At 42.1% G+C, this 15,089-nt stretch overlaps 1 protein-coding gene across 3 annotated transcripts in view; it reads left to right on the top strand.

Annotated features, from left to right (window-relative positions):
* The window catches only part of LOC137169029 (pleckstrin homology domain-containing family G member 1), a 75,775-nt gene that overhangs the window by 32,005 nt on the left and 28,681 nt on the right, over positions 1-15,089 (top strand). The window contains exon 1 of one of the 3 annotated variants that reach the window (XM_067571966.1): positions 8,634-9,051. The exons of the other annotated variants lie outside the window; for them this stretch is intronic. Coding sequence (XP_067428067.1) covers positions 9,042-9,051 — 10 coding nt within the window. The 5' untranslated portion in view covers positions 8,634-9,041. Of the gene's footprint in view, positions 1-8,633; positions 9,052-15,089 lie in introns of those variants that run through there. 3 annotated transcript variants of the gene reach the window in all.

Here is a 15,089-nt window from a genome sequence, read left to right as displayed (position 1 = left end):
GGCATGTATAGGATGGTTGTACTAGAATCATCTTCCAGTCAGTCAATAAATTCAAGTATCATTGAACATAAAGTGTTTATTGTGATCAGTCATAACTCAGAGATGAATTTTCACTGATATTTATTTGGACTTCTTATCCATCCTTGTGTATTTTTTGGTTACTAGATACTTCAAAAGCACATTTGGAAACATATGTGACATAAATATGTGTGCATGTAGATTTTAAATGCGTTACAGAATCACGTTTAAATGAATACTGTTGGTCTTAAAAGGACGGTGGCATAAGCGAGCATATTAGACACATTACTATAGATTTGACAAATATGATATCTTGCAGTCTCATAGTTTTGTGAAAAATGGTATGAATACTGTATATATATTTTGTTATGTGTCACATGTTTTGCCAAGTGGGAGAAAAGTCCCTCTTTCTCTGCTCTGCTGGTCTCTTTTCCTGGAGCGGGACCCTCGTCCTGCATTTTAATCTGAGGCCAAACACAGCTTCCTCCGTATATCCGCCACACATGCTCATGTACTCACTCAACACACAATAACTCACACATACACACATACAGTACACGAACATAAATCTCTGCACTCTGCTTTCTCCTCAGTCTCACACTCATCTCAGGATTATAATACAAAGACAAAAGCTTTCACTTTATGAAATATAGTAAATAAAAAGAGATGTTTGTTTGATCGCTAAGAAATAAAGAATCACAAGATGACGTTATGTGTTGCTTCATGTAGTATTAAAGTCTTCAATCCCCACAGCCAAGTAATATTCACTTCAAGGAAATGAAAGTTATAATTCCTGTAAACCACCTGTTTTTCGCTGCTTTTCGCTTGCTCTCCTCCTCTCATTTCCTGCCCCTGATGTTTGGCTCATTGCATTTATCTACATCTGTTAATGTGAATACCAACTGACTGCATAGTTGAATACTGACATTATCTCCTATCGTAAATACTTTTCCTTCTGCGATGTCCATGGTGCCACCCTGCTCTATCATTAGCTGTGGCTGTTGCTGTCGACCGTGTTGTTGTTGATGTAGCAGCTGTAGTTATTTCTGTGTCGCTGTTGTTGTTTAGTCTGCTGGAATGGAGAAGACGCTCTTTATTTTCGCCCCCCTTCCCGGCTCCACCTGCCAAATCTTAGGGATTCCTGCTCTTATATAATCTGAAACTGGTACTTCAGTAAGATTTCTGGCCAGAAAGAGTCAAAAATTCCTGGACTTCCTGAAAAGTCCTGGCACTGCAAGCAGACTTCTGCAGCCTGAGGGAATACCGTCCGGGAATCTGGAAACCTCATAAATTGGGGAAAGGGAAAATCAATTGCAGGATTTAATCAGAGTTAATCAGAATGGATCAAAATTAGCCTCAGCACAGCATATTAGAAGCTTTTTTTTGCTGGTTATTATTGGCTAGAGGTCTGCTTATGATTTATAGAACAAGTGTGCTGCAATGCACAGTTAACTGGACAACAAAAGCCTCACTTTCTCACATCAGGCAGTGTGTTAAAGGGGACTTGAGTCTGAAGTAGATGCGTCACTAAAAGGAGGGAATTAACCCCTTGAACCTCACTGACCTGCCTAGAGGGTTAGTTGTTGTAGACTCATACTGTGCAGCCAAACTCACAGAGCTTATAACAGAGATGCTTGATCATTTGGTATCTAAAGACTAAAGACAAATATATCTGACTGAGTCAGGCCGAATTTTGGGCAAATGTGTACAAAATGATGTTCTGTTCAAGTGTCCCAGTGAACCATGACATGTGACAATACACATTACCAGCGCGCTGAAACCAAAGCAGCAAAATGGAAATCAGCCATTATTAACTTTAATATTTACACCTGTGCTGTTGCTACCGTGACATGTCAAAAGTCTTCTCAGAAAAGAAGACCACCTACAACTCCGATGGGGATGTCATTCATGAAAGATGGCAACAGAAAAATGGCAACAAGCGTGTATGAGATCGACACAGCTGTACAAGGTGTTGTAAGTTAATTAGCACAGACATAATAATCATTCTTAAATCAAATATTTCTTTCATCTGTGTAAAACATGTTAACTAAACGACAGATACGGCACTCACTACTGACTGGTTGGTGCAAAACAAAACCGATGACGCGATGGCAATTAGGCTGATCAAATGAAATGCAGAAAACATCTAAAAAAATTGCCATTGGATGACGTAGTTCTGTCATAAAAACACACAAAGACTTGAGTTTGAATGTTTTACTTGTGTGTAAAAAATGAATAATGAAAAGCTGGAACAAGCTGATACAAAATGACACTAACAGATACAGACTGTTAGGAAAGATTTTTCCGACAAAGTTATTCATGAGGGGAAAAAAGGAGAAACTGTGTGTTAAGGTTAATGAAGAGCTCAAGCGGCAAGAACAAAAGCTTTAAGAGTTAGTGACACTTAAAGAATCTTTGTGTGTGCGTGCGTGTGTGTGTCTGCAGATGATCTATCTCAGCAACGGCAAAGACAGACAGAGTCACAGAGGGAGGGGGAAACTGTATATGAGTGACCCCTCCACCCACAAACTCCTGTCATTAGTCACAGTCTCTCTCGCTCTCTGAATCCATTTCTCTGTACTCTCTCAGTTTACTCGTCCATGTGCTGTAATACGTTACTACAGAAACGCACTTTAAACAGGAGACAGCTGAGAAAATGAAGAAGCTGTCTGAAGAAGAGATTGGACCCGATTCCTCTCTCTCTCTCACTCACACACACACACACACACACACACACACACACACACACGCACTCAGACACACTGCAATAACAACCATCAAATTAGTTCTCCACCTCTCTCCGCCTGCAGCCCTCCTCTCTTCAGGACATGCTTAAGTGGTTGGGGACTTTTCTTATTTCTGATTATACACACACTCACACACTAAAACATTTTCAAGAGGTCTTTTAAGTCAGGCTTTACAATGCCGTCGGAAAACAAATGATAGTGTGTGTGTGCGTGTGTGTGTGTGTGTGTGTGAGTGCTCACCAGTAAAAGTTCAATAGTGTGTGTGAACCCTGTGCCCTGCTTCAGTGTTTGCGCTGCCCGAGTGTTATGAGGAATGGAGTGGTTTATTGACAATAAGCATTTTCTTCTCTCTCTCCTTCCCTCTTTTCCTCTCTCTCACTGTCTTTCCACATGCCACTTTGCCTTGGAGATGAATGCCTAGCTGTCGTCATAGAAACCACCACAGCGCTACGGCCCCGATCATCTTGGCAACCTCACAAACTCTCAAACCATCAATTCTAAGTCTGAGTGCATGAAGAGAGTGTTTTTCTGTGTGTAGGGTCTTAAGCTCTTGTTATAGCTTGTTGTTGGCATTGAAAAGGAGGGAAGTCTGTTGGGAAATCTCCTCTCTGAGTGGGGAGGGATGACATGCGGAGGGGAAATGAAATTGGAGCAGAGCCGGGTGAGAGCGGTGGTGTTGAGAAGGAGTTAGGTGTTGAGCCCTGGCTCCGCTGCAAGCAAAAAAAAAAAAGCAAAAAAAAAAAGCATTGAAATCACATTACTGACTTGACTGCATGTAGAGCAGAACATGTAAATCCATTAATCAGTTAATTAAGAGATTGATCATAAAAGAGTGGTCCAAACTGATGCAACAGAGGCCAAGATATTGCGAATTTTAGTCACTAATATGTGTTAAGCTCCAAAAACATTACATCCTACATTTCCCATAATGCAACCCAGTATTTTCTTTCATAAGCGCCCCCCTCGCCTTACAAACACCCACACTCCCCAATGCAAGATTTCTGTAAAATATTTTAAAAATAGATCAAGGGATAAATACAACAAAATACTGTTATTAATTTCTTGCCAAGAGTTGCATGAGAAGATTGAAACCACTCTCACGTGTGTGGTGGAGCTGGGGGCCGATTAGCATAACTCAGTATAAAGACTGAAAGCAAAGAGAAATATCTAGCTGGGCTCTCGCCAGAGATCAAAATTACATCTACCAGTACCTCTACCACTAATTAACACATCATATCTCATTTGTTTAATCGGTACACAAACCAAAAAAATGCAATTTTGTGGTTTAAGAGTTATGTAGTGCAACTTTTTCCAGCACCTCTGTTTCTGTGCTGGTTGATAACAACAAGATGCCAGGAAGTCACCGCTCCCTGCTGTGGTTAAATAATGTATATATACACACACATATATTCTCAACAAACTAGATCAAACATGGTGATTAGTGAGCTTTCAAGGTAGTGGTAGGCACATTTTTTAACTTTGGAGAGAGCCAGGCTAGGTTGCAACTCCTTGCAAGAAAGCTAAAATGCTAAACTATTCCTTTAAGACTCCAAGTCCAAACAGAGGTATCTGAGTGACCTCACATAAGTCATTTCCTCAGGATTGACAAAGTTCTCTCCAAAGCCACAGAAGAAGAATTGAACTGTTTTCACAGATTGAGTAGCACTTTCTGTGACCAGTAGATTGACTTTGACACGTGAAATCGGTGGAGTAAGTCATTTATCTAGCAAAAGTGCCAAACATTTGCTTGTTCTAGCATCTAAAATAGAATTTTCTCTGGTTTATATCATTATTATTCGAATATATTTGGTTTTTGGTTGGACAAAACTAGCAAATTCAAGATGTCACCATGGGCTCTGGGCAACTGTGATGGGCATGGGTCAAGATTTTTTGACATTTATAAACTAAACAATTCCTTTATAAATCAATAATGAAAATAAGTTGCAACCTGAACCACAACTATTGTAATCTTTTCTTTGAGGAAGAGATATTTCAGACAGCCTGCTAAAAAAAAAGGAAGTTTTCTTTTGCTGGATCAAATCCGCAGCCAAAACATGGAGCTAATCTCTGATTTTATCAATATCCTCAGCCTCACTGTCGCCTCTTTCATCCCTCTTTTAAAACACCATGTTGACATGTATTGCAGCTCAGATAGTGATTGTCATAGCCAGTAAATGAGGAATAATATTGTTTCTGTGGTCGATATCTTATAGGGAGAGGAGCGGAGGCTGTTAGAGTACACAGGGTGCATCAGATAAGCCAGAGTGCTGCTGTAGGTTTCTGTCATCAACAGGTCGTGCTTGGCTGAACCGAGGAGTTTAGACGGCCTCTGTGTGTTTGCCAAGCTAGAGGTGCTCATTATGGACACAAGTGTGTGTGTGTGTATGTGTGAGCGCTTGAGGTGGCAGGGGGAGGGGGCAGGTGGACAGTGTTTGCATTCAGAGTGGAGGTTTAGGGGCTTCGTGGGTCAACGGACCCTCAGACCATAAGAAAGAAGGGTCGTGCTTCTTGGGATCTGGTCTTTGTGTGTGTGTTTGGGTGTGTGTATATGTGTGCGTGTGTGTGTGAGAGAGAGGATGATCCAGGGGGTCTCTATTATTCTATTGGTGAGGAGAAGGGGGTGGTGTTAGCGGGACCCCATGCTGCTGGGACCAGGCCCTGTCTTTGAGGAGGGACGACAAATAGTCGACACATTTGCTTTAGTGTGTAAGACTGAGGGTCCATTGTCTCACGTGTGTCCTCCAGATGAGACACATGGCCTGTCCTGAGGTATAACTGCTTTCTGAATTTATACGCTCTGATTGCCAGCCTGGGTGTTGGGACCCCCAGAAAGTGTGGCAAGACAAATGTGAGGAGTCGTGTTTATTTGTTCTGACTTTACTCAAATCTTATCATTTTTCGTGAATAGTTGGATCATTTTAGCTCTTCAGGCATCTAAAAATATTGAGATAAAACAAGGTAAACAAAAATCACTCTTTGGATTAACTGGTCACAACCGTATGCACTTAAGCAACTGGTGATTGACTTCAGTACTTGTTGAGTACTAAACATAAACTGTTTAATACTGTGGAATCGAATGAGTGTTGTCCAGTATCGAAAGTTGGCAATGAATGCTATGTCAAATTGTTATGATGTTTGACTGCATGTGTTAGGATGAAATGTAAGGGGTATTTCAGTGGTAATGTACTTCCATAAAGTTGGAAGACTCTCAAGAGACAGAAAAAAAAATTGAAAAAATGGTCGTGATTGGAGCAGGTCAAGACATCCTAACTTGAACTCCCTACAGTAGTATGAGTCAGGCTCCACTGAATCCTACGATGTCCACAGTGCAACTCAGTAGAGTCTTTAATTAGACCCTCCCTTGCTCCTAAATAACCATCTCTCATATTTGTAAGGCAGCCTTCTGTTAACAAGACTAGGTCAAAACCTAGTATATGGCTGGACCGTGTATAAAACGCTAAGGGTTTTAATTTGAAATGACAGATACAGGAAGTGGCGACACGTGGCGCCCAGGAAGTGCGCAGGGCTTTGACTGAACCCAATTTGACATAGGGCCTTTTTCAATACCAAGTACGCCAAGTTCAGACTTGTGTTCTTGCTAGTTTGGACTTGGCAAGTTCGACTCAGGAGTACAAACCTCGGAGGACAGGAGGACGCAGTACGATCGTTCTGTCTGCTGACAGCAGCAGCTTAGCTAGTCTCCACTCAAAGCTCCATTAACACTTTTTTTCTCACAAAAAAATTACCTCATTGACAGAGAGATGCAGTAAATTATGTTATTCAGTCTTTAATGTAGCTATGATAATATCCAGACTGTTATGTATATAGACTGATCTGTTCATTTTAATACATTTATATTTATTGAAATGTGGTGATATCTGTACATATAGAGCCCCAGAGGCAGCGCTGCTGTTCTGTCCAGTCAAAACATGAAGCTTCACTTTATATTCAGACAAACTAATGTGGCAGCTTCAATCATGTATCAAAATGCTGCGGAGACATTAGAGCCAGCAGTAAATCATCAAAGAGCTACACAGATCAGTTCATCGGATCATGTTCTCCCCCGGGAGACGGACGTTGACCAGCTGATCATCTTAAGGTCAATTTATACTTTCTACTTTCTTGGTTCATCTGAGGTAAATTTCGTCATCCGCCCAGGTCCGTGAAGACCCTCTTTGGACATCTGCACACAGCCAAAATTTGTGACTGTGCGAACTCTACATGCCAACTACGCATGTGCCAAAAAAGCAAACAGGAATGCCTGTCTCGTCTACTGTATGTTTGTATGTACTGTATTTCTATCCTCTTTGAGTTGTCGCTTTTCTTTTTCAACTTATTGTTGTTGTTCAGCAACATACATGAACTCCTCAGCCACATTCAGACTGAAAACAGTCCTGTGTTAAACAATACAGGGGCTGTGTTATTTAAAGTGCCGGTGAGACAATGAAATACGATCCAGCAAGTCTGGTTGGAGAAACAGATTATTGCGTTTAAAGGCTGATCAGAACAACACAGCACAATTTGTATTACTCACCGACTGGATTTTACAACTCTGGAAAGTTATCATGCTGCAGGCCTGTTTACTAGCGGGCACATGTTGAATACATCTGTGTCGGTGGACCTCCGAAAAAAGTATGAATGGAACCGCGTGTGCGTCTGCATGCAAGTCCACAGCTGTCCACGAGCACTGAATGCAGAAAGCATGAATTGGCCTTCGGGAGTTGGGCTGCTAGCAGCTGGCCAGCAGCCCCTTACATCTCCGAAAATGTAGGAGCAAATTTCCAAATAGGTGTTATTTGAGAAAATTACGACAGCTTTTGGCCTGGCTCAAAATCTCCGCCATTGCTGCCGGTTGGTGCAAAATGCATTCTGGGATACTTGGCTGTCCCAAGGTTTGATGGCCTTTGGCCAACTTCAGCCAACCAATGGTGTAATTCAGTGAGTGGCTAAGTGACGGACAGGTATTCACGTATATAGGTCTGGCCCTGCTGTTGCAGTCCAGCCAAAAATCTCAAGAACTTAAAACACTGATGCACTCGGAAGTTTGACGTGTTTTGTTAAATGAACAAACTGGAGTTCCTCTAGTTGTTAGGGTAGTCCTCAAAGTAAGATATTGAAAAAGTATCATTTTAGTGTTGGTAACAGAAGTCAGGTATTATACTCAACCAGTATCGAAACATTTGAAAAGACAACTAGCCCTACCAGTAGACATTGCTTTATTTTTAAGGCTCACAACTCTACTGCTTTAGAGGGTAGTTCATCTGTGCCCATATTCTCTAATGTTAATGTTCATCACGAGTTTGGTTGAACACTGCACCCATCTCCCACATTCTCCCACTTCACACAGTTTTGTGTGTTTTGTGCCCATTCTACACAGTCTCTCTCTGATCTGGGACACAATGAGCAGTGCAGTGTCTCGCAGTGGATGAGGAGCTTTTGTTTGAGCTGGCTCCCGGCCTATTGATCAGCCGTAACACTCTTCCCCCCCCTTCCTTGTAAAGTGTGTGTGCGTGTGTGATCTCTGGAGCTGTGCGCTATAACAGCAGCAGTTCAGCTGCCTGCTGAGCGTGCAGCAGACGCACACACACAAAAGGTGTCGCCCACCCTACAAGCGCTAAGGACCGAGCTGAAAAGTTTGATTTTGGGATGAGAGAATAAGAGGAAGAAATAAAATATGGAGGGAAAAGATACAAAGAAAGGAAAGACGGAGAGGAAAGGAGGAGAGAAGGTACTTAATGTGGAACTCCCTGCTCCTTGTAATTTGCTGCGGGAGAGAGAGAGGAGGAGTCAGGGGGAGGGGAATACCCAGCAGGGAGGGAGCAGCAGAGAGCAGAGGCCATTCACTCTGACACTCACACACACACTCACATGCAAACACACACATGAACACTTTTAGACACACACACATGCACGCAGTGGATGTGTTGCCACAGGAGAGAGGGAGGGAGAGAGGCATTCAGAAAGAGAAGCAGAAAGAAACTGAAGAGAGAACACACCAGCCAGAGGAGTGTGTTGTATGTGTGTGTGTTCAGGAGAAAACAGTGTGTGTATATTTTGAAGGAGTGGACTGCACGTTTGCTCCCAGGAGAAGGGATTCACAATGACTGGAAGAATGTGGAAAGTCTAAAGGGGGATCTTTCAGGCTTTGATGGGAATACTTTTTGGAATATTCTGGATATGTGACCCACTCTGGAAATCCTGTTTTCCTTCAAACCTGCACCTCACCGTTTAAAACAGCCTAATTTTTCATTTCTGGTGAAGGACAGCAAAGCAACAATGCCTACGGGTAAGCAGGATCTGTTTAAGTTCTTTTTTTTTTCCTCAAAATGTATTCAGTGATGTTTCCCAGCATGTTGGAAAATTATAGACACTGAAACAGGTTTCCCCAGAGGTGAGGTGACTCTGTGATGTGGTGGGATCAGATTCTGCTGCCAAAGGTGTTGCATGTCTACAAACCTCATCAAAGGGGCTTAAACCATATTCATGTAGTCATGTAATGATGGTTTTCTTACAAAACAAGGTGGCTATTCAGCCCTGCCCCTTTCAGATACATTGTCTTGTATCACAAAGAGTGTAAAAAGCTGCTCATTTCTAGTGGCAACTGGTCAAACATCAGACAACTTATAATAAATATGAGGTCTTCTAAAGTCTCTGATGGATTGGCTGTTTGTCTTGTTCTTGGCTCTTTTGTGTGTGTGTGTGTGTGTGTGTGTGTGTGTGTGTATGAGTGATATTTTTCCCTCAGCTGACAGCACTGTGTGAAGTGTCTTCGCAGCATTCGTCTCCTGGCAGAGCTGTTGTATGAACAGCGTCTCCTGGTTGTTTTCTCACCCCTGGTGTTGAATGGAGCGTGTTTGCTTTCTCGCAGACGTTGCGGGTTTAATTTCGAATGATGCTGAGGTGAAAATGTACACGGTTGTTCTTTCCTGGTCTTTGTGACTTGGGTTGTAAATTTTACTTTTAAAAACAAACTACAAAACTTCAGGTATGTTTCTGTGTTTATCTGTCGAGGAATTCCAGATGAATGTGGTACAAAACATCTTTTTTCTTTGTTTGAGATTCTTTTTTTTTGTACGGGATCTCTAACAAGTGAAGGGGAACAGAAAAACTCATTCTGCTCTCTGTTTTTTTAAATCCTCATATCTCTGAACACATGTCAGCTTCTGGCTGGGTGTAGGTTTGACTGAGTGTTGAGATGCCATTCTGCAGCCTGTGACCCAAATTAGAGCCTTGAGGGTAGCAGTTGGGGGGTGGCTACAAATGGTGATAGAGGAGTGCAAAGGAGAAGAGAGGAGGAGGGGGGGATAATAACTGTTTAGAGCAAACTCTTTGGTTTAGAGGTGCCAGAGACAATGGGACCCCTCCGTCCTCCTCCTCCCACCCTGCTAGCTCAGTCCTCTGGGGGAGGACATCTGCCCCCTGTCCTGAGCACTCACGTGCAGGGAACTGCAACCCCACAGAGGCTGGATGGGTGGGGGCAGGAGTCATCTGTCTAATATACAAAACAAATCAATAGTTTTCCAATCTCAATCTCATGCTTCAGTGTCCATTGAAGTGTGTGTGTGAGAGTGTGTAGCGTAGCAAGGAACTTTGCAGGAAACTGAAGGTGGATGCAGAGAGTCAGCAGCAGAGGTTTTTCCCTAAGCTGAAATCCAATCAGGTCAGAGAACGAGGCTAGTGTGTCACACTCAGAGGGAGGGCAAGGGTGTGTGCAGCAGCAAGGGTCACACGGGTGTCCCAAGGGTGGGTGCAAGTGTGTGTGTGTCTGAAAATAGTGGGTGTAAGTTTGCGGGCGGACATTTTCCCACAGAGGCTAAGCACCGGCGCTGTCAGCTCTTAAACTGCGCTGCACATTCCTCGGCTGGTGTCCACAGTGTCAATAACAAACGGAGAAACTAGGCAAGAATACAGAGGCTTTAACTCGCATAAACACAACCTGAAGATAAAAGGGTGTTAATCTGTGTACATAAAATATGTGATTGCGCCTGTGCATGTCTTCTCCTTTAAATCATTTCAAGGGTTTTTACTTTATCGCAAGAGAAAAGCCATTTGTTGCTAATTAGCCTCCCAGCTGTGAGCGTGTTTATTTTGGCCATGTTTTGCGAGGCAATGAAAGCCGCAGGACTCAATTAAGTTACACATCACGTTTAATCTTCACCAGTCATGACGTGTGTTGAGATGTTTGAGATACCGTCTGGAGATTGTCGGAGCATGTGCAGCTTTTTCTGCCTCAACACTTTGTCTACTACATCAGCATCCTCTTGTCTTTCTCTATCCATCCATCCTACTAAACATCTGCATTATAATGTATGGCCCAGTCAGCGCAGCTCTTTGTTGGTGCGGTGATGAGTTGCTCAGCGAAAACCCCGCCCCCTGACTTCAATCCCATCCTTCGCCCCTCTCCATCTCTCCCACCTCTGCCCTCTCTCTTCTTCTGCCTCTGCTTCTCCGCAGTTGTTTGACCGCAGTGTGAAATCCTGAGTGACACTTTAAGGTCCTTAGCGTCAGTTGAGATCAAGCCTGCGTCTCTATCAGAAACAGAGACTGACCTTAAGTGGACGCGGCGGAGGATGTGAGGCCGTAACTAAACAGGCAGCAAGGACTTAGATGTCAGTCTGCAGGGAACAAAAGAAAACTGTATGAGATCAATCTTTATTACTCTTAGAAGATGAAAACTGAGACCGAAAGGTGTGGGTGCTGCAAGAATATAGTAGATTGGTTTGGGATCGAGAGGACTTTTAAGGGTTAAAGAACTACAAAAGGCGAGATTCAAAATGCGAGTGGGAAATGGAAACGAGAAAAAAACAAGGGAGTGGGAGGTGTTTGACCTTTGGCCTTTCTTCTCATCTTTTCTTCCTACTTTCATTCCTTTGGGTCTTCTCCTCCTCATTTCTCACTCTCAAACATCGCATATGCTCTCTTCTCACCATATTTGCCACATTATGTTATCTTTTCAAATATCTTTTCAAATCGCAGCCTCAAGTGTTACCGAGATGCTGCTGGAGTTAATAATAAGATTTTCATTTACATTTTCAGTGTAGGGCTGCAACAATTAGGTGATTAATCAATTAGTCAATCACCAGAAAATTAATCAGCAACTATTTTGAATTGCTTTAGCCTTTTTTAAGGAAAAATTACAAAGTTTGCTGGTTGCAGCTTGTCAGATGTGTAGATTTTAAGCTTTTTTGGGTCATACATGAAAGGAAACTGAATATCTTTGGATTTTGGACTGTTGATCGGACAAAACAAGACATTTGAAGACATCACCATGGGCTCTAAGTAATCATAACAGGACTTTTTCACTACTGTCTGACATTTTCTTAAACAAACGATCAATCGATTAATTGAGAAAATAATCAGCAGAAAGTAATTGTTAGTTGCAGCCCTATTTCAGTGCACTCAGTGAGGAAGGTAATGTCAATAAGCTACATCGGTATTATAATCAGTTGCCATCTGGACGGCCTTTTGCAGAATAAACAAGAACACACACTGACAAACAAGGCTGATTAAAGGATCCATGAACTGTAGCAAATGTGTGGTCAGGTCTTTTCTAGTTTAACTCACTCCTTTGAAACAAAAAGCTTCAGTTTTTTCCTTCAAGCTTCAGTCCTTTCAGCTGCTACTATTCTACACAGCTGTGCTGGTGATATTGTCGGTTTGAGTCTCAGACCAGTCGTTTAGTGGCCAGCTGAAGACAGATAATACCAGGCACCTGTGAATGTTTGCAATATTGTTTTCTCTTTCTTTTCAGAGATGCAAGTCATGCGTATTTAATCATATTTGCTTTACTCACAGTTGAGATTAATGTTTTTGAACAATTAATTTCCTGGTGCCATTTCCTGGTTCGCCCTTCCCAGTGTTGCCAAAGTCCAGTTGGACAATTGAGAATCTGGTTTCCAGATAACTTTTAAAAGGTTTAAAACTCCCTAACTCTTAAAAAAATTGATGATTATAATGTCCTGTTTGTTTAACTGTACAAGGAGAAAGCTGCATTCAGATGAGACTGAAGTAATTTGAGTGGGAATGGGGAGTGTTATGAACACATGTGCTCCAAATGCAAATATGAGCCCTGGTGGTCTGCAGTAACATACACAGGCCTGTCCATGTGTATTTTTACATAGTAAAGTATATGCTTGTAGAGGCATGGTCTGAGCCCATAGGAATGTTCTGTGGAGATCACATCCATGCTGCAAACTTGGTGGAGTTCCTTTACGACCTGACAAACATTTTCTAAGTTTGATCGTCGCATAATAGGAAGAGAGAGAAGAAGAATGGCAGGAAGGGAGAAAGAAAATGGCAGGAATCGAGACAGTAGCAGAGGTTGATGTAATTGACAGGATTTGAATAGGAGTGAGTGAACAAGTGGAAACAAGGAAGAATGCGAGAGGAACGGAGGAGAAGAAAGAAATAAACAAAGATGGAAGGAAAGGAGAGAGGCTTTCAGTATAGACACATGGTCTTAGTCTTTGCTCACTGATGTGATGGTCTCTTTTTCTTCCTCTCTTCTCTATATCTTCCCCTCGGACACACCAAGAGGTGACACAATGAAATTGATGATGTAGTGGCTACTGCACTTGTGGCTCATGCAGAGCCTACTGTTGTGTGTGGTTAGTCACAAAAGGGATAAGAAGAGTAAAGCTCTATCTGCATTGCTTCTTATTCATCATAGCAGGGTTGTATAAAATCAGAAAGTGCAACAATATGATGATGAGCTTCCTTCATTTTGGACTCTGGTTCTGTTCCCACCCTCAAAGATCAGCACTGTTAAGGCAGTTAGCACAGTTGCAAATATGCGTAACAAAGTTCGAACTTTAAGCAAAAGCACCATGCAAATTTACTGTGACTCCATGAACAATATCCACTGATGTTGGCAGTTCCACTGAATTTTTTTTTGGGGGGGGGTCCGAAATGTTTGGAACGCTGGCGCAAAAGTTTGTACTTTCCATATCCACATAGCTGTGAGGATCCGAACATGTGATGCGAACTTGTGTCACCTGCCCAGGTCAGGGTCCACGTGCAGTCCAAAATTTATGACCATGTGGTCCTTACTGCCAACAAATGTGTAAACACATCCGTCCGTGCAGATACCCTATGTAGCATAAATAGAACCGCATGCATTGACTGCGTGGCAGAGTGCTGGTTGCTGTAATAATTCCTCTTCTCCATCCTGCAAACTATTCCCTCTCTTTCATGACACGGTCCTCACTCTGTGCAAAAATGTCCTACAAGTTCAGCCAAAGCTAATGTGAGCCTTCAGCAGTCGGAGTTCGCCAAACCAAATGGATATTTTCCAAAGATTTATTGCTGAGGGATACTCCCTGGTCGCAAGTAAGCTTTGTTGCTGGAACCAGAATGCTACACATTGTCAGTCTATTACTCTTGTTTAAACCCAATGATTAGGGATAACACACAACTTAAAATAAACATGGGGGACTTTTAATGTTTTTGAGTTGTCCATCCGTCTGTCCCGTTCTCGTGAACATGATATCTCACCAATGCCTTGAGGAAATTTCTTGAAATTTGGCACAAACGTCCACTTGGGCCCAAGGATGAACTGATTAGATTTTGGTGGTCAAAGGTCAAGATCACTGTGACCTCACAAAACGTGTTTTTGGCCATAACTCAAGAATTCATACACTAATTATGACAACATTTCACACAAATGTCTAATAGGATAAAATGATGAAGGGATGACATTTTTGTATCCAAAAGGTCAAAGGTCAACTTCACCGTGATTGATCATAATGTTCTGCAAAAACACTTTTCTGGCCATGATTCAACACCAAAACTCAGGAACAGAAGGGGAGATTGAGACCATATTTCATATTTGGTCAGATACTGAATTGGTGACACTAATCTTGGTTCCTACCTTTTTAGTTTTAGAATTTGTAGCTTCTTTGAAGCAACATCCATATCTGAAGCTTTGTCTACTGTCATGATTACAACTTTGTGTTCTATCAGAATCAGGTTTATTGGCCAAGCATGTGAACACATACAAGGAAAATACACTTAATACCTTTTTAATTAAATTCCTTCAAAGTCTTCACTACAAATATTTTGAGTCTGAACAGACATAGATGTAAACTGCAACTTAACTGGCTGGCGGAGGCATGCAACCGCAAGGCAGTATTTCTAGGTTGGAGCTGCTTTGTAACCAACATCTGCATATGACATCATTCTTTGAACATATTTTGATCTTGTTTATAGTTTAAATGTCTATGTAGGATGTTCACATGCCCATTATGAAGCACTCACAGAGCTGTTTGAACTACTTACGAGGATCATCAGGGCTGTAAAGAGACGAGGGTGTTCACAGCTGTTTGC

The sequence above is a fragment of the Thunnus thynnus genome, chromosome 18 (assembly GCF_963924715.1).
Source record: "Thunnus thynnus chromosome 18, fThuThy2.1, whole genome shotgun sequence".
In the NCBI taxonomy this organism is placed as follows: Eukaryota; Metazoa; Chordata; class Actinopteri; order Scombriformes; family Scombridae; genus Thunnus; species Thunnus thynnus.
Note: the sequence above shows the minus strand (reverse complement) of the source record. Positions and strands in the feature narration are given on the sequence as shown.